General features: G+C 44.0%; 1 protein-coding gene across 3 annotated transcripts; it reads right to left on the reverse strand.

Moving 5' to 3' along the window:
* Window positions 1-1,842: 1,842 nt before the first annotated feature.
* ZBTB8B (zinc finger and BTB domain containing 8B) lies at window positions 1,843-25,385 on the reverse strand. Of its 3 annotated transcripts, XM_038531226.1 has the most exons (5): window positions 25,216-25,267; window positions 23,730-23,817; window positions 17,461-18,491; window positions 6,390-6,568; window positions 1,843-2,332 (listed from the first exon to the last, which is right to left on the reverse strand). In XM_038531226.1, the coding sequence occupies exons 3-5, from the start codon at window positions 18,449-18,451 to the stop codon at window positions 2,015-2,017; spliced, it is 1,488 nt and encodes a 495-aa protein (XP_038387154.1). In that variant the 5' UTR covers window positions 18,452-18,491; window positions 23,730-23,817; window positions 25,216-25,267; the 3' UTR covers window positions 1,843-2,014. The 3 variants fall into 3 exon arrangements, with proteins under 3 accessions (XP_038387154.1, XP_038387153.1, XP_038387155.1); XM_038531225.1 differs by lacking the exon at window positions 23,730-23,817 and having other exon boundaries at window positions 25,216-25,370; XM_038531227.1 differs by lacking the exon at window positions 23,730-23,817 and having other exon boundaries at window positions 2,048-2,217; window positions 25,216-25,385.
* Between the last annotated feature and the right edge of the window lie 209 nt (window positions 25,386-25,594).

A 25,594-nucleotide genomic window follows, 5' to 3' on the forward strand; every position in this document is an offset into this window, starting at 1 on the left:
AGACATTGCCAAATGTCACTGGGGGGACAAAATCACCCCCAGTTGAAAGTCATCATCTTACAGTGAAATTGCTAATGTAAATTTACTTTGCACCCAGCGATATGATCAGGTCATGGAATCACTGAGGAGGATCATGGTCTACCAGAGAAAGTGGGCAGAGAAATTGAACTGTGAAGTAGAAAAGTCACATTAAAATACCAGAAATGGGGCACCTGGCTGGCTCAGTCAGTGGAGCGTGGTGACTCTTGATCTCGGAGTTGTGGGTTCAAGCCATGTTGGGTGTAAAGATTACTTAAAAATAAAATCTTAAAAAAAAAACTAGAAATAATTTAAACAGTGAAAATACCAAATATAACTCCTTGCAAAGCATACCTTCTACACAATCAGTTAGATTTCCCTTTTGCTAAGATCACTCCTTAAAAAGAATAGCTAATATTTCCATTTCAGGTATGAAAAAGTATTTCTGGTCCTTGATAATTTCTAGTTTGGTACTCTTGATCTAGAACCGTAATTTTCCAACAATCTATGGTAAAAGACCAGTTTTGAAATTTCTAATCTACTATAGACCAACATGTGGTCCTACTGTGTGGATTGGTATCAAAGAATTCATAGACCAGCTGCCTGGGAGCCACAGTTTGAGTAACACTATTCTGGAGTTCTAACTTCTATTGAGAAGTATGGTTTAAATACCGTTTGAACTCTTCAGTGATAACGTTCACAAGCCAATCTATAATGTTTTTTTATTGGCTTTTTTGTTCAAGAGACAGAAAGAAAGGTGGTTTTGCCACCTTTTGAAACACAACTATACTAAAATTAAAGGAAGAAAAAGATTTCTTTTAAAATTCTTTTTTGGATACTTTAACATAAGACAAAATTATGAAAGTGCCTTAAATATCTTTAATCCCTAGTATTTCCTGCTCTTCAGCTTTTAAAGAAGTACAGCCTCTTCTGTTAGAAAAACCGTATGGCTGCAAAGTGGGTGAAAAGCAGAATGGTTTTAAAAACCTGTTCTATCAACCTTCTCTTTCCCTCCAGAGGATCTCTTAGAAGGTAAACAATTTAGAAATACAACTTGTTTCTATTGGCTTGCACTTGCCTTCCAATTAAAGTTCTATTCAAAAAAAAAAAAAAAAGTTCTATTCATAATCAAAGTAGAAAACTGTCAACAGTGGCTACATTTCCACATTACACAATAGCATCTCTTGAAAATGGCTGGAAAAAGCAGGAGTATTTTGAGTTTTGCCCAAATGACTTGTTTTATGTTCACAAAACTGGTGATCTGTGTGTGTGCAGAATTGTCAAATATCAAACTAGAAGGGAAACTGACCAGACTTGGGCCACAGGCACCCTTCCCTTAACTTAAAGTTTCATTTAGCTGGGCAAGTCAGAGTACCCCAGGAGCCTCTTAGCTCATTTCCATGTTTGTGTGCACATAAATATGCCCAGTCCTTAAAACTGCAGTCTTAGAGTTAGAAAATACCTTTCCACTCATGTAGCCAAACAGCCCTGACTGCCTTTTATTGTGAAGCTTTCCCTTTAAGACTTCACCAGAAAATTAAAATATGGAATCTATTAGGAGAGGCTTGGGAAAAGAGATATTGATCTCAAGATATTCTTATCTTTTACAGAGAAAAGGGCTGACCAAAAAAAAAAAATGTAGATGAGTGAGACAATATGAAAACAAGCATGGAGATTTTCTCATCTTTCTCCTAACCAGAGTTTGAGTACACAACAGGAAGAATGGGGAGCCTTGGGGCCAGCTTTGATTCACTCAGAATGGACTCAGCAAAGTCCTCTGAAACCAAGGCCATTCCACTAAGAAATTATTAGTCCTTTGACTCATAAGATCCAAACTTTGCTATGTAATCTAACAAAAATGCAAGTATAAAAAAAAATGCAAGTATAGTAATGGTGAAAAATGTTCCTCTCAGGGTCCCCAAAAATTGGACAAATGGTGGCTTTTGAACGCAAAATGGACAAATTCTAAAACCTCTTCCCCCATCAAAATTTACTGCTATGTAAGTGTCTCCCGATCTGACAAGTAGGGCCGGATTTGCCGTCTTTCGTCAGAATCCTCTCCAGCGGGATCGTTTTCCTCACCAGACTCCACGTAGATTGGCCAGTCATTGTCTGTGTCACTCTTTTCTTGGCTTTCAGAAGAAGCCTCCACCAGGCTAAGGTTGATGGGCATCAAATCGTCCTCCTCGTCGTGCATGTCTGTAACACAGGTGCAGCTGTCACACAACCCAAAGCGCCGTAGTCCCTGGGACAGGTGACTTGTAAAAGTTCTTCTGCAGCCCTTGCAGATGATTGGACGGTTGGATCTGTGAACCTAAAATCACAAGCAGACACAGCAAACGCTCTCGCCCCTGCTCTCTCTGCCACAGCCTCAGCCTCACCAAGGTGCTTCCACCCCAAGGCCGTTGGACATATGGGAAATGTGCCCACCTCCCCATTGCCAAGCCTGCCCCCCCCCCCCCATACTAATGCCTCTGAAGAAGTCTTCACTGACGCTCTGGGCCAGGTTAGGCCCCCAGCTGTATATTTTCACCTATGCTCCTTTTCTTGAAATTTTTAAAAAGATTTTATTTGTTTGTTAAAGGGGGAGAGGGGCAGAGGGAGAGGGAGAATCTCAAGCTCTGTGCTGAGCAAGGGCCCCACATGGGGCTCAATCCCACAACGCTGAGATCATAACCTGAGCCAAATCAAGTCGGTCACCTAACCAACTGAGCCACCCAGGCGACTCCGTTACTGAGTTTCTAACAAATTATTGGTAAATTCCCTAAACTATAAGATCCAAGAAGGCAGGGACCATTCACATTCATGGTTGTTTTTGTTGTTGTTGTTTTTTTAAGATTTTATTTATTCATGAGAGACACAGAAGGAGAGAAAGGAAGAGGCAGAGACACAGACAGAGGGAAAAAGCAGGCTCCATGCAGGGAGCCCGATGTAGGACTCGATCCCAGGTCTTCAGGATCAGGCCCTGGGCTAAAGGTGGCACTAAACCGCTGAGCCACCAGGGCTGCCCCACATTCATGTTCTGTCAGATTTGTTACTATATCCCTATGCCTGTATATAAAGCACATTTGGGGAATGGATGTGGATTTTAGGTATGGCTTTTTATGTACCTGGGATTGTCTAGTTCTTAGGGAGGCAGACTTGCTAGATGATATCTCCTCCAAACGTGGCAGATGCTCCAGCCTTAGCTCTTTTTTGATAAATGCATTCCTTACCTATGAGAAGCACTTTGCATGCTAGAAGAAAGAACCTGATCTCCTACGCAATGCAGTTCTTCCTTAAGGCAGCAGCCCCGGGGGTGGGAGGAGGGGGTGTCCCTCTGTATAAGGAACTATCTAATACATGCAATTCTTTAGGGGCTCCAGCCTAAAGGGACTCTGTAAACCAAAGCCTCTCCTGTGGAGAGCTCTGGATGCAGGATGCAACAAGAGGTAAAGACAGAGAGAAATGACAGAGGACAAGGGCCAGAAGCACAATACCCACCTCACTGGAGCTGCTACCACATCCTGACCAACATCCCTGCTTTCCATGAGGTTTTCTGGGCTTTTTACATTAAACCCCCGACCCTTAGCCAACCTGAGTGTGTATACGACCTTTGCAACCTGACAGGGCCTCTGAACACCACCTCTTTGGACTATAGTAGACTGGACCTTGTACAACAGGGAAAGACAGAGGGAATAAGGATTCCAACCAATGAACTATCTTAGGGGCATCAGGGACCTACTGCTGCCAAGACAGACTGGAGATATAATTTGAGGGGGAAGGGGCGCCTGGGTGGCTCAGTTGGTTCAGCGTCTGCCTTCAGCTCAGGTTATGATCCCAGGGTCCTGAGATTGAGCCCCACCATCAGGCTCCCTGCTCAGCAGGAAGACTGTTTCTTTGTTTCCCTCTGCCCCACCCTTGACCCCCTCCCCCACTCATGCTTTCTCTCTTTCTCTCTCAAATACATTAAAAAGTCTTTAAAAAAAGAATTTTTGGGGAAAAAACAGACAAACAAAAACTTAAGGCCATGAGAAGAGGCCATTCTCAGACAGATGTGCTGGTGCCAGCCCTGAGACTGGAGACAGTCAGTAATCTTGTACTTATCTTAAAACTGAATTCTTTCAAAACCACAACTCACATACCATAAAATTCACCTTTTTAAAAAAAGATATTTATTTATTTATTTATTTATTTATTTATTTATTTATGAGAGAGAGAGAGAGAGAGAGAGAGCGCGCGCACAAGTAGGGGGAGTAGCAGTGGGAGAAGGAGACGTAGACTCCCCACTGAGCAGGGAGACCAACATGGGGCTTGATCCCAGGGTCCACCTGAGCTGAAGGCAGATGCTTAACTGAGCCACCCAGGTGTCCCAAAATTCACCTTTTGAAAGCATACAATTCAGTGGTTTTTTTTTAGTATATTCACAAAATTGTGCTACTATCACCACCATCTAATTCCAGAACATTTTCATCACCCCAGAAAGAAACCAGATGCCTATTAACTGCCTTCCTCTCCCATCCGACATCCTCTTAGGCCCCGGTAACCACTGATCTACTCTATCTCCATGGGTCTGCCCATTTTACGTATTTCATATAAATGAGATCATATGATACGTGGCCTTCTATGACTGGTTTCTTTCATGTAGTATAATGCTTTGGTGGTTCCTCCATGTAGAAGCATATATCAGAACTTCATCTCATTTTATGGCTGAACAAGGGTCCATTGTATGGATAGACCACAATTTGTTTACTCATTCATCAGTTGATGGACACGTGGGTTATTCCCACTTTTTGGCTTCTATGAACAATGCTATGAACATTTGTGTGCATGTATGCTTTTGTGTGAATGTATGTTTTCAGCTCTCTCGGGTATATACTTAGATACAGATTTGCTGGGACTTGGTAATTTTATGCTTAACTTTTTTTTTGAAGAACCACCAAATTGTTTTCTGCAGTGGCTGCACCATTTTATATTCCCACCAGCAGTGTGTGAATGTTCCAATTCTTCCACATCCTTGCCAATGCTTTGTTATTACTTGTGCTTTGATTATAACAATCCTACTGTGTTTTAAGTGGTATCTCATCATGGCTTTGGTTTGCATTTTCCTAATGACTGGTGATTTTGAGCATCTTTTCATGTCCTTATTAGGCATTTGTAGAACTTCTTTACAGAAATGTCTATTCAAATCCATTGTTTAATTTGGTTATTTGTCTTTTATTGTTGAATTGAAAGAGCTCTTTGTATATTCTAGTTACTAGATCCTTAGCAGATAAATGATACACAAGAATTGTCTTCCATTCTTTGGGTTGTCATAATATTGATAGTGTCCTCTGAAGTCCAAATCATTTTTATGTTTGATGTTCCAAAGACTGATTTGATTGCCTTGCTCAAAGATCTTTTTTTTTTAAGATTTCATTTATTTATTCATGAGAGACACAGAGAGAGAGAGAGAGAGAGAGGCAGAGACACAGGCAGAGGGAGAAGCAGGACCCATGCAGGGAGCCCAACGTGAGACTCTATCCCAGGTCTCCAGGATCACGCCCTGGGCCAAAGGCGGCACTAAATCGCTGAGCCACCTGGGCTGCCTGCTCAAAGATGATCTTAAATACAATACCTTCTTAAATGGCCTGAACCCCTTTTATATGGTGGGGAATTAACCACCTACATGGGAGACAGAATCCCAGGGGGCAGCCAGTGGGAGGGGAGGTCCCCTGGATCTGGAGCCCTCTTTGCTGCCCACAGGTCGCCTTAAGAAGGGCGGCACACGCTTTCCCCACATCCAGGTACCGAGGTTGGGTGGAAAACTGAGGATGCATTTTTCTCACCTTTGGCATCACATCCCTGAGAACAGACCCACAATCCCCTTGTCCAGGACCCACTGCTCTCTGCCTTATGACAACCATCCCTCACCAGGATCTAAATTTTCTTGAGTCTAAGAAAACTAGTCTCTTATCATATAAGTTTTAACTTTCTCTAAGTGCCACCAAGCCAGCTTTAATTTAATAGAAACATATGTTTAAAATTCTCTGAAAATAGGGGCACCTGGATAGCTCAGGGGTTAAACACTTGCCTTTGGCTCAGGTCGTGATTCCAGGGTTCTGGAATCAAGTCCTGCATCAGGCTTCCCTGCAGGGAACCTGCTTCTCCCTCTGCCTATGTCATCTTTTCTTTTTATATTCTAGTTACAATATAGAATTGTATATTCTATACAATATATTCTCATAAATAAATAATTAAAATATTAAATAAATAAACAAATAAAATAAAATTCTCTGAAAATACTCTAGTGGACAGAGAAGTAAAAGGGAGGCTGGTTCACCCTTACATTAGCTCCCTCCCCTCCTTCTCTCCATCTCCTCTACAGGAGATTTTCCAGCCCAGACACTTACGCTCAGGGCATGACTCCGCAGGTGCTCCTGTCGAGTGAACCTCTTGCCACAGGTCTCACAGGGGTAGGGTCGTTCACCCGTGTGCGAGCGGATATGCCGCTTAAGGATGCCCTTCTGTTTGGCGGTGTAAGGGCAGAAAGGACACTTGTGGAGCTTGATAGGGACCACGAGCACATCACCTAGGGAACCAAATGGGTTGATTTAACTGTACTTGTAAGCAACCAATGACACTGGCCACCCTCTAATGGGTGATCTGGAGCTGGGGAATTCTGCCAGCCCAGATCCAGAGGGAAGACATCAACTTTACCACCAGCTAATAATAGCAAGACACTACAAATTCCAAGTCTTTGTCTGGCTCCCAATCAGCCAGAGGGTGAAGCAGGCTTCTGATATAAGGTTGCAAGGAATGCCATATGGTACTGGCTTTCGAAGTTCTCTGTGGCTCACAGTTAGAGATACAGCTTACATTACAATCTCAGAATTCACATGTCTACAAGTGGATAACTGGAAAAGCTTCCCAAAATAACACTCACTCTGACAGTGTGTATTGTCTTTGATTTCATTTTAAGGCGATGCTGAGACCCTTTTAGGAACTGAATTACATCCCCCCGCCCAAATTCATACATCGAGGCCCTAACCTCCAGTGTGACTATATATTTGGAGATAGGGAGGTAATTACGATTAAATGAGGTCATAAGGTGGAGCCCTAGTCTGATAGGACAGGTGTCCTTATAATTAGAGGAAGAGAAACCAGAGATCTCATTCTCTCTCTGTTCATGCAGAGGAAAGGCCATGTGAGGACCAGCAAGAAGGTAATCATTTGCAAGCCAGGAAGAAAATAACCCCACCAACACTTTGGTCTTAGACTCTGAGCCTCCAGGACCGTGAGAAATTCCTCTCTGTGTTTAAACCACTCAATCTGTGGTATTCTGCTGAATACCTGAACCAACACAGACCTGCTGGATTGATTCCATGACCCTCAAAGGTTTGGAAATCTGTTATGATGAATCAGACCCTTGGATCGGGATCCATACTTCCTGCTATAGGAGAGCCTAAGAATGGCTTCCAGGCATGTGCAGAAGAGGTGTACTATGATGCACATCCTAAACTGGAATGCGTACTAACTATAGATCAGAAATCATCAAAAATCCAGGAATTCACTTAAGTCTTTTTCCAACTCTTTTTTCTTCCCCACCTTGCTTATACAACCATTAAGGTGACAACATGATTATCCCCTTCTTTTTTTTTTTTTTTTTTTGATTATCCCCTTCTATATAAAAACTGTTGCTTTCAAGTTTCCTGAGTTACCCTTACTATAGTATTCCAAGATGTGTTTCCTCTATCCATGCCCTTCAGGATTTTTTAGACTTTGGTCATATCATATCTTATAGAACGGCATTAGTGACTCAAGCTTTCCAGGCATTAAAATCTGGGTTCAAGTCCCCACTCTACTATTTACCAGCCATGTGACCTTAGACATTTCATTTAACTTCTCTGGGTCTTACTTTACTCATCTGTAAAATATGGATGATAGTAGTTCCCACTTTAAAGGATTGTGTTAAGAATGAAATGAAATAATACCTAAAGCACAGCACCTGGCACATGGTAAGAGCTCATAAATGTCAGCCATTTTTGTCACCACCATCCTCTCCTTGGTGTTTCTTTACTGATGAAGCAGCCCAGGCTCTGTGGTTTCTCTCAATACTGGAGTAACTCCTTTTCTCTGGGACCTTCTCAGAATACCTAACTGAGCTTTGTCTTTTCTGAAGTGTTGCCAAAAGTATGGCAAACTGATTCCCAAGTGAGAATCCAGCATCATTCTACACAAAGGTGGAGATTATTTTCTCTGGTTTCCAGCTCCCAGATTGATAATGCCTAACATGCTGCATAATCTATAGTGATTCCAAAACCTGTTTCCTATTTTAAAAGCAGTAGCTCTCAACTTGTCACTATATATGTATGTTGGATTATTTCATTTCTCACTGGTCAGACTGGAACTGAGATGCCAGTTTCTTACTCACTCTTCTGGTGTTGTGGAATCTTTCTGCAATCTATCCCCACCAGCTTGGCATTATACTTTACCTTCCTTCTCAATTATCTACAAAAACATTAAGTAAGATGGGTCTAGCATTAGTCCCTAACCAACTGTTTAACTATATCTTCATCAGAAAAGTAAGAATTATCACAACATTTTCCTTCTTCTCTCATGATCTGATTTCACCAATACAACCATTCATTTGAATGTCTATTACATACCAGACACTGTGTTATCAAGGTCTATCCTTACCAAGACACCCATTTCCTCCCTCAAAAGTTAAGGCTAGCAGGAAAAAAAGACATGTAAACAAATTCATACATATAATGTAACCCAAGCAAAGTTCCAAATGATGAAGAAGCATGGACAAGAAACTAATGAATTCACTCTAGGAATTCAGAAAAGATTTCTGGGAGAGATAATCTTCAAGCAAGATTTTAAAGAATGAATAGGAGTTCACCATGAGTTCAAGAGAGAAAGGTATTTCAGACAGAGGAATAACACATGCTTAGGCATAGAGGTAAGTGAGAATACAGAATATAAAGTGGAGGGGAGTCAGGGGATGAGAAATGACCCTATGGGAGGGGCAAGAACCAGGATGTAAAGATAACTTTTCAATCGTTTATTCAACAAATTCAAACTGAGCATCTATTGTGTTGGTCTGTGTTCCACGCCCTGGGGATACAGTAGTGAACAGAAAAGACAAAAATGTTTGCCTTCTGATTTTGATATGTTCAGGAACTTGAACTTTATTCTCTAAGTAACTAGAATTTTTTTTAAAGATTTTGTTTATTTATTCATGAGAAACAGAGAGACAGAGGTAGAGCACAGGCAGAGGGAGAAGCAGGCTCCATGCAGGGAGCCCGACATGGGACTTGATTCTGGGTCTCCAGAATCATGCCCTGGGCCGAAGGTGGCGCTAAACCACTGAGCCGCACAGGCTGCCCAAGCAACTAGAGTTTTAAGGAGGGGACGTACATAGTCATATTTGAGGTTTTCTTTTTTTAAGATTTTATGTATTTATTTGAGGGAGAGCGAGAGAAAGCATGGATGGGGAGGGGCAGAAGAAGAGGGAGATGTATGCTCCCTACTGAACAAGGAGCCTGACCCCAGGACCATGATCTGAGCCAAAGGCAGATGCTTAACCAATTGAGCCCCCCAGGCGCCCCTAGACTGGAGTTTTAAAAGATGTCTCAGAGGGATGCCTGGGTGGCTCAGCGGTTGAATGTCTGCCTTTGGCCCAGGGCATAATCCTGGAGTCCCACATCGGGCTCCCTAGGAGGAGCCTGCTTCTCCTTCTGCCTATGTCTCTGCCTCTCTCTGTGTGTCTCTCATGAATAAATAAATAAAAAATCTTTAAAATAAAAGATCTCTCAAAAGACAATGCAGGGGAAGGTTATTTATTTATTTGTTTGCTTACTTATTTATGTATTAAGATGTATTTATTTGAGAGAGAAAGAGAGAGAGAGGGAGAGAAAGAGTGCAGGGAGGGACAGGGAGAGGGAGAGAGAGTCTCAAGCAGACTCTGCACTGAGTGGGGAGTCTGTCACAGGGCTTGATCTCACGACCCTGAGATCACAATCTGAGCCAAAACCAAGAGTCAGACACTGTTATGACTGCACCATGCAGATGCCCCAAAGGGGAAGGATTTAAGAGAAGCAAGATTAAAGGCAGGAAGTAACAGGTGGTAGAGAATGAGAAATGTCATGAACTAAAGCAGTGACCGTGGAGGTGAAGAAGAGATACTCATGTGAAGGAAAATGAATAGCACTCTATGACTACATGGGGAAGGGAAGAGAAGGGAAAGAGAAGACTCAAAATGACACAGATTCTGGGTTAGCTGGCCTGGTGAATGACGGGGAAATAAACCGAGGTAGGGAACACAGGAAGAAAAGCAGGTACTAGAGGAATGAGGAGTTCAATTGGGATTTTACTATGTTTGGAGCAGGCCCAGAGCATCCATGGGAAGCATACCTGGCTTTAGACAAATAAATCTGGAGCTCAGGCACAGAGGCACAGATGGGAATACAGTTTTGAGAATCTTCAGCAGATTGGAGTGGTTGCTTTAATTAAGGCCTGGGTCTCCCCTGAGTACCCTGCTTCCCTTACCCCATCACCCTGATGCCTCTGAGTCAGAGGTGAGTAGGATAGTCCTTGTGCCTCACTGTCATCCCCAGACCACTGTCCCTCCCTCCATCCTTAAAAACCTTAAGAGCTTTTGAAGCTCACACTATCAAATGATAGCATAATTACCTCTCCTTATTGCAGCCATCTTGGAGCCCCAAGGTCACCTCCTCATTCTGTGGAGGTTTGATCACATTGCCTTCAAATACAACTCCTGACATAATTCTTGGTGTGAATACTGAAAATGACCTCTCCAACACCCTAGCTTCTCTGTTCCTTAACCTCCTTTCCTCCAAAGACTTTGTTCTCCACCCCACCTCAGCTACCCAATCCTAGACCAAGAGCTCTCAACTCTACCTGCATATTAGAATCACCTGGGAAACAAACAAAACGATGTCCAATCTCTATCCCAAGCGTCATTTTTTTTTAAAGATTGTTTATTTATTTATTTGACAGAGGGAAAGTACAAGCAAGGGGAGCAGCAGGCAGAAGGAGAGAGAGAAGTAGGCTTCCCGCTCATCAGGAAGCCAGATGCGGGGCTTGATCCCAGGACCCCAGGATCATAACCTGAGCCGAGGGCAGATGCTTAACCAACTGAGCTATCCAGGTGCTCCACCAAACACTGTATTTTTTTTTAATTTTTATTTATTTATGATAGTCACAGAGAGAGAGAGAGAGGCAGAGACACAGGCAGAGGGAGAAGCAGGCTCCATGCACCGGGAGCCCGACGTGGGACTCGATCCCGGGTCTCCAGGATCGCGCCCTGGGCCAAAGGCAGGCGCCAAACTGCTGCGCCACCCAGGGATCCCCAAACACTGTATTTTTAAAGCACCCTGATAGTGTGTAGTTGGGAGTGAGAATTATGGCCCCATACCGAGATATTTCCAATGACTGCATTTGCTCCACAGCCCACATACCAAGCACCCCACTTCCCAGTCACTGTCTCATATCTTTCCAGCTCACCCCCTAAATGTCCCTTGTTGGTTCGGACCAAGCCATGGACTTTGCTGCCATTTTACTCTCTTTCACCTCCTTGGATCCTCATGCCTCTCCTTCTCCAGCTTAGTGCCCCCCAATCCATCACTGAAATCACTTCTTCACATCCACCTTTAACTGCCTGGATCCTCTCTCTCCCTCTGTCTATATTCACCTGGTCAAACCTAAATTCCAGTTAAATACAAACCTATGCCTGTTCCATAACTGAAAGAAGGCAAGTTAACATCGCTGGTGAAAAATACAAAACTGTGTGTTCTGGTCTCACTTCAAATCCATCTAGCCATCACCCTCTGAGCACTAATATCAGAGCCCTTGGTTCTGCCCAAACACCCTAAATATTTCCCTGGCTCACTCTCTCCCACTTCTCAAGGACTATTCCACACCCTCCCTCTGCTCAAGTCTCCACCCCCACTGTCCCCTCCTCTCTTTAGCCACTGTCCTTACTTCTTTAACTGAGGAGAAGCAATCAGAAGAGAATCTCTCCGTGCTCCCAGCCACCCCCAAACTCCCCCATGAACACATATGGCCTGCTTTCACTCCTGTTCCTATGAATGGACTAGCCTTCCTCAAATGCAGAGCCAAACCATCCCCTGCCACATGTTCAGGGACCCTGTCTGCCCTTGATCTATCAACTGTCCCTCTCTCTTCTGCCCTCAGTTATCCTCCTCTCTCCTGGATCATTCCCATCCAGGAGTAAATAAACATGCTTTTAGATCCTCCACCTTAATAAAAACCTTGACCTCATACACCCCCTTCAGCTACTGATGTATTTCTGTCTCCTTCACAGCAAAACTGCTTGAAAGAAGCATCAACACTCACTGTCTTCACATCTATTTCCTCAGCTCTGATTCAAGCCCTTTGGTCTCTTGCCTCCCACTTCATTAACACTACTCTTGGCAAGCCCACAAATGAACTCCCCAATGATCAGTTCTTAATCCATCTACATGCAATACTGGACATAGTCCATTTCTTTTCTTTTCTTTTCTTTCTTTCTTTCTTTCTTTTTCTTTTTTTGTGAAACACTTTCTCCTCCTGGCATCTATCACTCTCAATTCTCCTTCTACCTCACTGTCTGCCTCCTCCTCATCTTCTTTACTGGCTTCTCCCTATTTTCCTGACCTCTACATGTTGTAGTTCCCCAGGGATCAGTCCATAAATCTCTCACCTTCTTCTACAGCTCTAAGTTCATGGGATGTATATGTTTCAAATTCCATGGATCCATTAATGACTCTCAAATGTATAGCTCAGCTATGACTTCCCCCCAGAACCCCAAGCATACAGATGCAACCACTTAGTGAACATCTCCACTTGGATATCCAAGGAACATTACAAACATAACGTGTTTAAATCTGCTCTAGCTAAAAACCTGAGGATCATCCTTAACTTCTCTTTTTCTCATACCACTCATCAAGCCATTAGCAAATCTGGTCGGTTCTGCCTTTAAAGATAGTACAGTCCTATGCAAGAAGACCACTTTTGGAGGTTATGGCACACACTACCCACAAGGATCATTTTAATATATGTCATTTCAAGTCACTTTTGGCTGAGACCCTCTAGTGGTATCCCTTCTCAGAGGACAACCCAAAGGTTTCTCATGGCCTTCAGGGCCCTACTTGGTCTGCCCTCACCCAAATTCTCTGACCTCATCTCCTAGCACTCTGCCTCGCACATTCCACTCCACCCTCAGCAGCACCCTGCTGTTCCTCTAGTACACTCGCCAACTGTGACCTGCACCTGGGCCTTTGCACCTGGCTCTTCCCTCTGCCCTAAATGTTCTTTTCTCGGATTTACCTGCACCATTAGCTCTCTTCCTCTCTTGCAGTTTCTGCTCAAAGACAACTTGTTAGAAAAGACTTCCTTGTCTATACTAAATAAAATAGAATCTCCTTCACTCTCTATCAACTTTTCCCATGCTTTAGTTCTTCATCCTATATACTTACTTATTATGTTTGTTGTCAGCATCTCTGCATTGGAATGTCAGCTCCATAAGGACAAGGACTACCTTTTGTTCACGCCGATGAACAGTGCCTGGCATATAGTAGGTACTCAATAAACAGCTGTTAAATGATTGAATGAATGGATACATATATCAATGGAACAGAATAGAGAGCCCAGAAATTCTTATATGGTCAATTAATCTATGAAAAAGGAAGCAATAATATACAAATGGGAAAAGACAGTCTCTTTAATAAATGATGGTAGGGGGACACCTGGGTGGCCCAGTGGTTGAGCGTCTGCCTTTGGCTCAGGGTGTGATCCTAGAGTCCTGGGATTGAGTTCTGCATTGGGCTCCCTGAGGGAAGCCTGCTTCTCCCTCTGCCTGTGTCTCTATCTCTTTCTGTGTGTCTCTCATGAATAAATAAAATCTTTAAAAAATAATAATAAATGATGCTAGGAAAAATGAACAGGTACATGAAAAAAATGAACCTGGACCACTTTCTAACACCACAAAACAAAAACAAACTCAAAATGGATTGAAGACCTAAATGTGAGACCTAAAAGCATAAAAATTCTAGAAGAGAGCACAGGCAGTAATTTCTCTGACATCGGTCATGGCAATGTTTTTTTAGACATGTCTCTTAAGGCAGGGGAAACAAAAGCAAAAATAAACTATTGGGACTACAGCAAAATAAAAAGCTTTTGTGCAGCAAAGGAAACCATCAATAAAACAAAAAGGCAACCTACTGAATGGGAGAAGGTATTTGCAACTGATAAATCCAATAAGGGATGAATATCCAAAATATATAAAGAACTTACACAATTCAACACCATAAAAACAATCTGATTAAAAAATAGGCAGAGGACCTGAACAGACATTTTTCCAAAGACATACAGATGGCCAAAAGACACATGAAAAAGATGCTTAATATCACTAATCATCAGGGAAATACAAATTAACATTACAATGAGATACCACCTTACACATGTCAGAATGGCTAGACTCAGAAGGAAATAACAAGTGTTGGCAAAAATGTAAAGAAAAAGGAATCCTCCTACACTGTTCGTGGTAATGTAAATTGGGACAGTCACTGTGGAAAACAGTATGGAGGTCTCTCAAATTCCACTATGGGGAATTTGCCCAAAGAAAACAAAAATACTAATTTGAAAAGATATGCATCCCTGTGTTTATTGCAGCATTGTTTACAATAGCTAAGATATGGAAGCAACCTGCATCCATTGATAAATAAATATACACACATACACACACAATGGAGTATTACTCAGCCATAAAAAAAGGATGAGACCTTGATGGTAAGATGTTGAAGAAGCAAGCCAATGACAGAATTCTGGACACAGTGGCATTAAATGACTCTGTGATGAGACTGGAAAGGAATGGGCAGAGGTCAGAGCAATGGGTATCCATGGTATCAGGAGCCAGAGGAAGAAAGAATTGCAAGAAGGAGAGAAAGGGCAGAGTCAACAGCTGAGAGAGGCCAAGTAAGATAACACCTGAAAATCACTCATTGGACTGATTCTAGAAATGTATGGCTGACCTCATGGCAGCAGTGTCAGTGGTGTGTAGGGGGCAGAAGCCAGACTGTGATGGGCCGAGAAAAGAATAGGAAGTAAAACAGTGGAGGTAGTCAATGCAGATGAACTTTTAACTTTTTTTCTTTCTTTCTTTCTTTCTTTCTTTCTTTCTTTCTTTCTTTCTTTCTTTTTTTTTTTTTTTGAACTTCTAACTTTCTAAGAAGCAATAGGAAGTGCTGGAGCTGGGATTGGGAGGTCTGGGGGAGGAGAGCTTATAGGAGGACCTTATGATATGCCAGTGTCTATTTACGTCAGATGTATATGCAATGTGGATATGGAATTATTACAACAACCTCCTGACTGTCTCCCTGCCCTCATCTCCCCTCTCTACACCATCTGGTGCTGAGGCCAAATTAATCTCCCTCAAGCAGATAACTTGAGCTCAGTAACTACCAAAAATTCCCAAGCTCAGTAACTACCAAAAATTCCCCTGCGCCTATAGACAAAAACTCACCTCTTAGCATGTAAGGTTTTCCATGACCTGACTCCAATAAATTTTTTCCTATGTTTCCTCTTCTTATCCTCAGATATCACTTTCATAATGCAGGAGGAAGCCAGCACTCCTGCTTTTAAACTATTGTGAAAGTCACACCTCCATCTGTCTTCCAGCACTAGTGTCTTTCTATCACATGATGCCAATGACACACCTCTCATTTCCTCCGAGACACCACCAGTTCTTTGAGGGCTGGATCCATGTCTGATTTATTTTTGTGTCTTTACCAGGAAGGTACTCAAATATTTGAGCAAATAAATGAATGACCAAACACCTTAGTCCAACTCTGTGCCTTGGCATTTGGAATAAATTCACACAGGAGCCTCGTGGATAGAATCAAAACTTGGCAGCCAATTGTCACGGCCAGGGGCCAGGGTGGCTGCCTTGACATAGCACCTTCTAGATGGAAACGTGACTTTACAGATTGATAGACTGGACCTGAATGAAGGTGGTGTAGGCTACATTACTGTTTCTTGATACTTTGCTTACAGGCAGAGACGGGTTGAAAGATAAAATCACGGCACTGAAATCTTCTATTCATTTGTGCTGCTTTCACAGTTTGTTTGAAAAAACGAAGCCAGCTCAGGTTTCTAGTTTTAGCTCTGCATTCTTAGTAAATTCACCAAACCCTTGTGGGTCTCAGTTTCTCTACACTCTTCTGCCAAACTCATGAGGGTCTATTGGGTGTGAAAGGGTGGTCACCGTCTGTGAAGTGCTATTATGCACGGAAATGAGATTTCAATTTGTTCCCACAATGTGTTCATGAAAACAGCCACTGCCTTCTAAATGCTGGTTAAGCCAGTGTCCCTGAGGATCAGAAACAGCATTTTCAAGTTTTCAAGCCTAGTTTTAATCAGACATACTGAGTGTTCTTGCTTTAAAAAAATGAAATTAAAGTCTCAAGACAACCATTTAGTAACAAATAAAAGTGGCTGATCTCCCTTATCCAAAATACTTTCATTGCTCAGTTTTGAAGGGTAAATTTAAACTGGGATTCATTAATTTCTTGGCTTGAAGTTCTGGAAGCTATAGGGTTCTTTCATCAGTACGGTGGCAGCCAAGTCTATTTCAATCTCCTACAAGACATTTCACAGCACAATTACCCCACCTGTTAAGAGGAGTTAGTCATGTCAATTCATCTCTCAGAATTGTTTAGGGAAACAACCAAGTTCTCTTAAAACTCAAAAGCCTACCAAAGGAAAATATCTGATATAAAAGCTAGCTTAAGGTTGATGATTTAATTAAAACACACATGTCTTTGGAGTTATCAACATTATTGAGAGAAAAAAGCCTACCAAAGGATATAAGAAATGTACTCACATAAAGCCAAATGCCGACTCATTTTAGACATCCTCGAGTAAATAGCACCATTGACTGTGACACCCTAAGTGCATGTCTACTATCTGTCAGGCATCGTGGTTGACACAAAGAAGGATAAATTTCTTACCTGTCTAGAATATGTTACCATACATGAGAAAAAATTCTGAGAACCTTCTCATTTGGTCCTCAACCCTGTGAGAAAGGCAAGGCAGGGATGATTAGCTCCTGAACAAAATGAGTTCAAAGAGAGTTACTGATTTAAGTGAAGTCCCACTGCTGATTAGTAGAAGACAGTAGGTTCCCTCCCTGTCTTCAGAACTGCCCTCAGCATGCTTATACTCTAGTTGTGGAGGTAAAATACTTACATACAAGAAGAGACAATGGCCTGCACACAGCAGGTACTCAATTAACACCTCCTGGTGGGGTGGTAATCATGTGGCGGTATTGATGGCAGTGAAGAAGACGGTGATGATGAGGGCAGTGACGATGATAATCATGATGATAGAAGCCAATGAGGCACAAATGTGCATGCTAAATGACCACCAGAGATACTGAATGCTAATGGAGCTCACCTGAGTCCTCTCCATACCAGTCAGTCGGTACATCCATCATGGAACTCACGCCTCCTCCTGCACCATCTGGTCTTCCCTCCAAACCTCGGGAAAAGTGATGGTCCCCATCATCTTTGCTCTGGACAGCACTGTTGCGCAGGAGCGCCTCCAGGAATTGTTTCACGTGGTAGTTACTGTAAGCCAAGTCGACAGCCTGGCCACCGGGCAAACCCTCATCTATGTGGGTCAGGCTGAGTGGGGCGGCATACGGCTGCAGGTGTGCACCACCCTCCACCTCCACCTCCACCTCGTCAGCATCAAACTCCACCTTGGGCTCTATCTGTTTGGGCAGAATAGAGAGGTCACTGTCAGCAGGGCCACTGCCCTGGCTGTCCTTCACCACCAGTTCCAGCGGGTGGCAGCCTCTGCAGTCACTGCAAGGGGATGCTCTTGGACAGTCCACACTCTCCTCTCCCTCGCCTGGAGAGGAGACCAAGCTCTTGGTATCGCAGGAGGTCCCTTCCCTCCCTGAACTGGGACTTCCACTGTCAACCTGATGAGCCGCCACGGCCGCCGCTGCCGCCGCCGCTGCTGCTGCCACCGCTGCAGCCACTGCTGCCTCCTTCTCCATCTTCCGGCAGATATCAAGGGATGACCTGATGTATGTCTTGCAGAAGTTCACCACATCGTTCATCTGCAGGTAGCTGGCAGCCGACATAACTTCAATCACATTCTCCCCACACAGATCCAGCTTCCCAGAGTACAGGAAGTCTAAGATGGTGGAGAAGGCATCGGAGGTGACAATGTCCAGGGAGGCGGTGCTGTGCCGCCCACTGTCCTGGATGTAGTGAATGAGCAGGGCTCGGAAGTAGCCGCTGTTGGCAAACAAAATGTTCCTGTGGGCCTTGAAGACCCGCCCTTCCACAATGATGCTGCAGTCACAGAAAAAGTCCCGCTTTCGCTGTTCATTCAACTCCCCCAAGAGCTTGCCATAATAGGATTGCATCTCCATTTCTCCACCAGCTGCTGCTGCTCTGGAGTAGCCTGTATCTCTGCCAAGATTTTTTTTTTTAAGTTAATTCACCAATCCCAACCTTACAAATAAGATGTTCAGTTTTAATTTTTCTTTTTCATTTTTCTGAAAACACTGGTTCAATACCGTCTTTCTGATACAGGGGCTATTTGGCATCTAACAAAAATCAGAGGTTGTCCAACAGGGTTAATTTTTGAAAAACAACAAAAATAACTAGAACAAACTGCAGGTGGCATAGTACATAGTGTTTTACATAGAATCTCTCAATGAATTTTTTTTTCTGAATGAATTTTTAGAAAAACCTGATGATAAAATACCCATCTTGTCCCCATCTTTCTGATAAGGAAACTGAAACTTAAGAGAAGGTAGGACATGACCCAGCTGTAACAGAGCCGGGACTCAAAACCAGGTCAATTATCCCCTGGAGTTCCTGCTCTTATGCCTACACTATACTTTCTTCAAGACTCAAAATATAGATAATACCCAAATCTAATACTTACAGTTCAACCCTGACATGGATCTTAGAGACTATACTCGCCTATCTCACCTATTATCATCACTTCATGGAAACATGGTGGATTCTTGGGCTAGCCAGCATACAGTCATCATTCTTATGGTTTTAATGCCCTTTCTGGTTTTGCTAGAACCACCCTTCCCCCATTCTTGGCCAATGTGTCTTGCCTCCGTGGGCATCATCCCCAGGCTCTAGATATAATAGATACCAACATGATCAAGGTATCCCACATTCTGAGCTCAGTGATTAGCTCAGAGATGGCTATGTGGGTTGGCCACAGAAATTAAGAGCAATAAATGTTTACTGGGGGTTCCAAAAAAGAGCACTGTCTACTCTGTGGGTATGTGGGATGTCAGAGATGCTGCCTCACCACCAGGGGAACCAGCCCAGCAAAGATGACGGTCCAGCTCAGGCAGGAGCAACCGATGAGCCCAGGGACACCATCTGAGCCCCAACCCATGCTGTGCCAGGAGCCAATTAAGTCTCTTTTTTGCCTTAGCAGGTCTGAATTGGGTTTTCTATCTCTTGCAAATGAGAGTCTCCCAACTGACTGATGCCACTATCCTTGGTTCACTCCCCTGAATTTTATGTCCTGGCCCTTGTAGTCAGTGGACTACAAGCCTTTGAAGACATGAGCCACATCTTCTTTCTTTCTTAAAAAAAAAAAAAAAAAAAAAAAAAAAGATGTTATTTATTCATGAGAGACACAGAGAGAAAGAGGCACAGACACAAGCAGAGGGAGAGGCAGGCTCCATGCAGGGAGCCCAACATGGGACTTGATCGTAGGACTCCAGGATCACACCCTGGGCTGAAGGCGGCACTAAACCGCTGAGCCACCTGGGCTGCCCCACATCTTCTTTCATTTGCTATCCCCCATAGCATCTGGCAGAGTACTTTGGACAAAGTAGGTTTGCTAAATACAAAGGAATACTCCTTTCTTAATTGCTAAATAGAACAGGTATAAATCAAGTTTAAAGTCCTTCCGCTGGTGAGAAAGACAGATGTTGACCTTCTTCCCTGAGATCCCTCCTCCATCTTTTCCCATCACACAAACCACAGAGCCATCCTGTTACAGCACTGCGGCTGGTCTTAAGGGTTAACTTACTTCAAGTTAACATAACTCCGTGCTTACTGATCTTAAGGCCCTGGACCTAACTAGTAACAGAACTAATTTGCTTTCTTTGAGATTTGCAGAACTCTGGCCTTAGAAAATGAAGAACCAGAATTTTCCCAGTCCACAGAGACCAGCAAGTCTGTTTGAAGCTGCCTTGGCTTTCTGATTAGCCCAGCAATTTTTTAACAAAATGTTTTTCTTTTTTAAGGTCACATAAATGGTCACTCTACTGACCTCCCTTTGTGCATCTGTAAACCTTGCCCTCCTTTGGAGAAAGATCAGAATACTCATGCACAACCCAGAATACTCATGTACCATCGAACCAGACCTTCTTGCACAACCTCTGTGCACTGAGGCAATTCTGTAGCATCATTGAATTGCACATAATCAAAGACCACTGTACTACCATAACTGATTAAACTCCTTTATTTTTTTTTAAGAGTTTATTTATTTGACAGAGAGACCGTGAACAAGTGCAAGTGCACAAGCAGGGGGAGCGGCAGAGGGAGCGGGAGAAGCAGTCTTCTGCTGAGCACAGAGCCCTGTCAAAAAATCTCTGTACCAGGCAGAAACCTCAGAGTTGGCTCTTGTTCAAGAGTCCACCTTCTCCCCAGGTAGCCAGGCTCCTCCCTTAAGTATTGGGTTTTTAAGTAACAAGCAGCCAAAATTGGGTTTCAGTTACCCCTTTTCCATACTGAGCCATTGAGTACACAAAAGTTTCTACAACCAAGTACATCATCTCCCCCTACTTGGAATCACAAAAGGCCTAATTAGAGCTGCCAAGCACAACTAACTCCTTAGCACTCCTCCATTCTACAAATGCAACACAACAATACCTCACCCACCCAGAAATCAGGCACTCCCTCCCCACAAAAGGGTCATCCACTGGCAAAATAGATTCCCCAAGGTCTATGCACTAACTGCACAGACTATACTAATTAAAGACCCTCAAAAACCTTATTAAGTGGCAGTTCACACCTACTTTCTATATATTTATAGCAAGTAATGCATTAAGTTTGGAAACTAGACGACTGGGGCACCTGAGTGGCTCAGTGGTTGAAGTCTGACTTTGGCTCAGGGCATGACCCTGGGATCCTGGGATCGGAGTCCCTCATCAGGCTCCCCTCAGGGAGCTGCTTCTCCCTCTGCCTATTTTTCTGCCTCTCTCGCAGTGTCTCTCATGAATAAATAAATTAAATATTTTTAAAAAGAAAGAAAGAAACCAGACAACCAATTAGGGAGAGAAGTTGAGGAGCTTCTATAAGCAAGTAAACTGACAAAAGTGAGAACTGACAGCTAGGAAAAGGTAGAAAAGTTACTTTAAAAATAGACTCAGGAATTTTTTTCAAAATATTAGCCTGAGGCCATGTAGCTAAGTATTAAATGCTCCTACATATTCAAAATGGTCTAAGGACAGCACTAAATTATAGCCTGGGGCTATAATTGATGGGCCTATGTCACCAAGATGATTCTTATCCATTTATATTCTTTTTAAAGTCAAGGAAGTTATGTCATAATTTCTGGAATTTTTTTATCCGAAGTGGATAAAATTAACTTTTGGTTTAGAAAGGAAGAAAACTATCAGATATCTGCACAATTCTAATATTCCCCCCCCAAAAATTAACCCTGAAAGTTGTCACAGGACTAAGGTTTCACTGTCATTTCCATTTCTTCTGACAGCTCTAACCAAGCCTTCCCATCAGTTCCTCCCATTGCCTTTGGCTATCAAAATATGAAGGGGAAAACAAGATCTAGGAAAATGCAACATTTCAATACCACACTCTACTCTTCTTCAGAACTGGGTAGCTCAGTATGTTAAGTGTATGCCTTTGGCTGAGGTCATGATCCCAGGGTCTTGGGGTCAGGCTCCCTGCTCAGCAGGGAGTCTGCTTCTCCTTCTCCCTCTGCTCATTCCCAACCCATTCCTGTTCTCTCTCTCTCAGATTTAAAACAAACAAACAAACAAACAAACAAACAAAGAACTGAAAGAAAACCATATTTTTCAGTGTGCTAATATCCACTGTTGACATGGATGTAATCTGGAACACCATTTCAGAGAGGAATTTGGCAATATTTATTAAAATTTAAAATGCACACATCATTTGGGTTGCCTGGGTGGTTCAGTCAGTTAAGCATCCAACTCTTTGATTTTGGTTCAGGTCATAATCTCAGGGTCATGAGACCAAACCCCAAGTCAAGCCCCTAGATGGCTCAGGAGTGGAGTCTGCTTCAGACACTCTCTCTTTCCTTCTCCCTCTGCCCCTGCCCCCCTCTTTTCATATGCATGCTCTCGCTCTTTCTCAAAAAAAAAAAAAATTTTTTTTTTAAAGATTTTTATTTATTCATGAGAGACAGAGAGAGAGAGAGAGAGAGGGAGAGGCAAAGACACAGGTAGAGGGAGAAAAGCAGGCTCCATGCAGGGAGCCCAACGTGGGACTCAGCCAGGTCTCCAGGATCACACCCGAGGCTGAAGGTGGCGCTAAACTGGTGGGCCACCGGAGCTGCCCAGAAAATTTTTTTTAATTAAATATAAAATGTAAATTTTTTTTTAAATGCACACTTCTTTTGCCCCAGAAATTTCAATGTAAAAATTTAGTCTTTTGGATGTTGCCAAAAAACATCAAATTACAAGTTCAGAGATCTCCATTCACCAGGTTTTTGTACTAGTGCAAAAGTAAAAATAATCTAAATGTCCACCAATAGGGGACAAGTTAAATCAATGAGGAACAATCACACAGGGGAATACTATGCCATCCTGTTTTTAATGAGCTAGAGCTGTGTGTGTTCATTATGGAAAGGTCACCGAGATACATTAAGAGAAAAAGGCAAGATGCAAAACAAAATGTATTATGGTACCATCCACATATGCGTGATTTTTCCCCAGCAAGGTTATACAAGCAAGAGTTAATAGCAGATATCCTTGAGAAGAGGGATTAAGGGTAAGAGGTGTGTGGATGGACCTTCACTTTTCATTTTCAACCTTTCTGTACTGTCAGAGTGTTTTACTATGTCTATGTTCTGCTTTCATTTTTTCTTTTTAAACAAAGGGAGGAAAGGAGGAGGGACAGAGGATAAGGAGTTGGCTGAGAGAAATAAACTAGGGTAGATACAGTACTTAGTCTGAAGAATAGTTTTATCTACAGGGCCTTCTCCCAGGCCACTTCCATCTTTCACTGGAAGATGCTCCTTTCCAGCAATAGTACCCAAAACCCATCTCCTTTGGCTTTCTCTCTGCAAATAATCTAGATTCCATTGGGTCATATAAATACTGCCTAACCTTGCAAAAGTCTGTCCCCAACCCTATACTTGGCATATACTGTGGAAATCGTTACTCATATCACTTGCCTTTAGTGTCTTGCATCCCTGGGACATGCTGTGGATCACTACTACTCCTTGGAAAGAAGCTCTTTGGGTATACTGCTCTCAGAAGTACAATTATCCACACTCTGGCAGGGACTCCCCCCGCCCTCCCAGCCCTCTTACTGTTCCAATTCAATTCAACAGTTACTGGCTATATACAATGCCTGACACAAGGAAGATGCCAGAAATAGAAAAAAACGAACCCAGGAGAGAGCAGGTGCCAACACTACCCCCTGCAACACACTCCCACATTCCCCAGGGAAACCTACCCAGATCACACGACTGTGTTCATTTAGGCACCAAAACCAGGCTTGAATTCCACCCCGACTCTGACTTGACTCCTTCAGTCTCATCAACCTAAGAATAATGAAAACTGCTCATTAAAGAAAAGTGCGGGGCGGGGGGTGGAGGGGGTAGGAAGGAGAGGGTCGCCTGGTCGCCTGAATGGCTCAGTTGGTTAAACGTTGGACTCTTGGTTTTGGATTCAGGTCATAATTTCAGGGTCATGAGATCAATGGAGCCCTTGGTCCGGCTCCTGGCTCTGCTCAGCGGTATCAGCTTGAGACACTTTCTCCCTCCTACCTCCTCCCCACCTCTCCCTGGCTCGCTCTCTCCCTCTCCCTCCCACCCCTCCCTCTCTAAAATAAATAAATAGGGATGCCTGGTGGCACAGCTGTTGAGCTTCTGTCTTCCTCTTAGGGCTTGGGGTGTGATCCCAGAGTGCCGGATTGAGTCCCACATTGGGCTCCTTGCGTGGAGCCTACGTCTCCCTCTGCCTGTGTCTCTGCCTCTCTCTCTCTCTCTCTCTCTCTCGGTCATGAATAAATAAATAAAATCTTAAAATAAAATAAAAAACATAAAAAAAAAGAAAGAAAAAGAAACCTGTTCATCAATTGCTAGCATTTACTAAAAACCACTTCTCATGAAACACTGTAGAAAGTACTTTATAAGCATTAAGTTTTACCTTACAATAACCCAATGCAGTAGATATCATCGTTATACCCTTTTTTTCAGGAGAGGAAACTGAGGCTCACATTTATAGCGAATACACCCAAGCGAGCATCGGAACCAAAATCGGGTTGATTCCAGAACTGACACGCTAACCACAATGCCAACCTGACTCCCCAAAGGGTTGGGGAAGTCACTCCTCTCCCAACGCACGGAGTGGAGGGGAACGCCACAGCAAAAGAGTTTCCATTTCCACCGAAAAAATTTCGGTTCACCTGCTAAGCTGCTCCCAAGACAGGGGGGTTCCCTCCGCCCCCTTCCAGAGCCAGACCACCCTGCGGAGATCACGGGAACCAGTTGCTGGACTGGTCTTCGGCTCCTGGGGGTGGGGAACAGGGACCTGCCCCTCCCGTGGCCTCCTGCAAACAAAGTGACCACCGCTGCGGCGAGCGCTGCCCCAGCCTGGCGGAGCCCTAGCTCCCCGCCCCGGCACCGTCGCAATAGGCGGGCGCCCAGACCACCCAGCTGGACGACGCGCGGCGACAGCCCGATGCCAGGAAGGGGAGGCAGTTGCCGCCGCGCCGCGCCACCCTGCTCCACGCTGGAGCCCAGGGAGGGTCGGTCATCCAGCTCAGGTTCGCGCCGCGCGGGGCTCAGGAGTAGCCCAGGCCGGGCGGTCCGAGGGAGGCCGACCGAGAGGGGAGTTCCCTGCCCGCTCCCCCCACCTAAGGGCGACCTCCTGGGGCGCCCCGAATCTTCCCCCAAACCCACGAAAGCTGCAGCACAAATCCGCTTCACGGGTCTCACCTTCCAGCTAGATCCAGCCGCGCGGCCGCCGAGCTCCGCGCACCTACACGCCCCCCCCCCTTCATTCACCTGTCGCCCCCTCCGTGAGAGGCGAGGCAGCTGACCAATCACAGGGGCTCCTGGGCCTGGAAGGCGGGCCCTTCGGCCAGCAGGTTCGTCCACGGCGCCCGCGCCGCCTCGGAGGCTGCGCTCTGACCGCGCCGGCGCTCGCGCGGTGACGGGAGTTGTGGTCTCCGCGTTCCTTTCTCCGCCAGAGAGAGAGTGGACGAAACTACAAGTACCGAGATACCAAGAACCGCCGCTCACAGAAGGCCGGAGCCCCGTTGGGTCTTCTGAGTCCCACTTGAGGGACCTGCCAAGTGTTGATGCCTTTGTCCCG

The sequence above is a fragment of the Canis lupus genome, chromosome 2 (assembly GCF_011100685.1).
Source record: "Canis lupus familiaris isolate Mischka breed German Shepherd chromosome 2, alternate assembly UU_Cfam_GSD_1.0, whole genome shotgun sequence".
Taxonomy (NCBI): Eukaryota; Metazoa; Chordata; class Mammalia; order Carnivora; family Canidae; genus Canis; species Canis lupus.

Coding starts and splice junctions, on each gene's coding strand:
- ZBTB8B (XM_038531225.1), bottom strand. CDS start 25,280: ATGAAGGGGGGGGGGCGTGTAGGTGCGCGGAGCTCGGCGGCCGCGCGG. Junction 6,569..17,460: donor CTGGTATGGAGAGGACTCAG/GTGAGCTCCATT, acceptor TTGGTTCCCTAG/GTGATGTGCTCGTGGTCCCT. Junction 2,333..6,389: donor TGCGGAGTCATGCCCTGAGC/GTAAGTGTCTGG, acceptor TTGTGATTTTAG/GTTCACAGATCCAACCGTCC.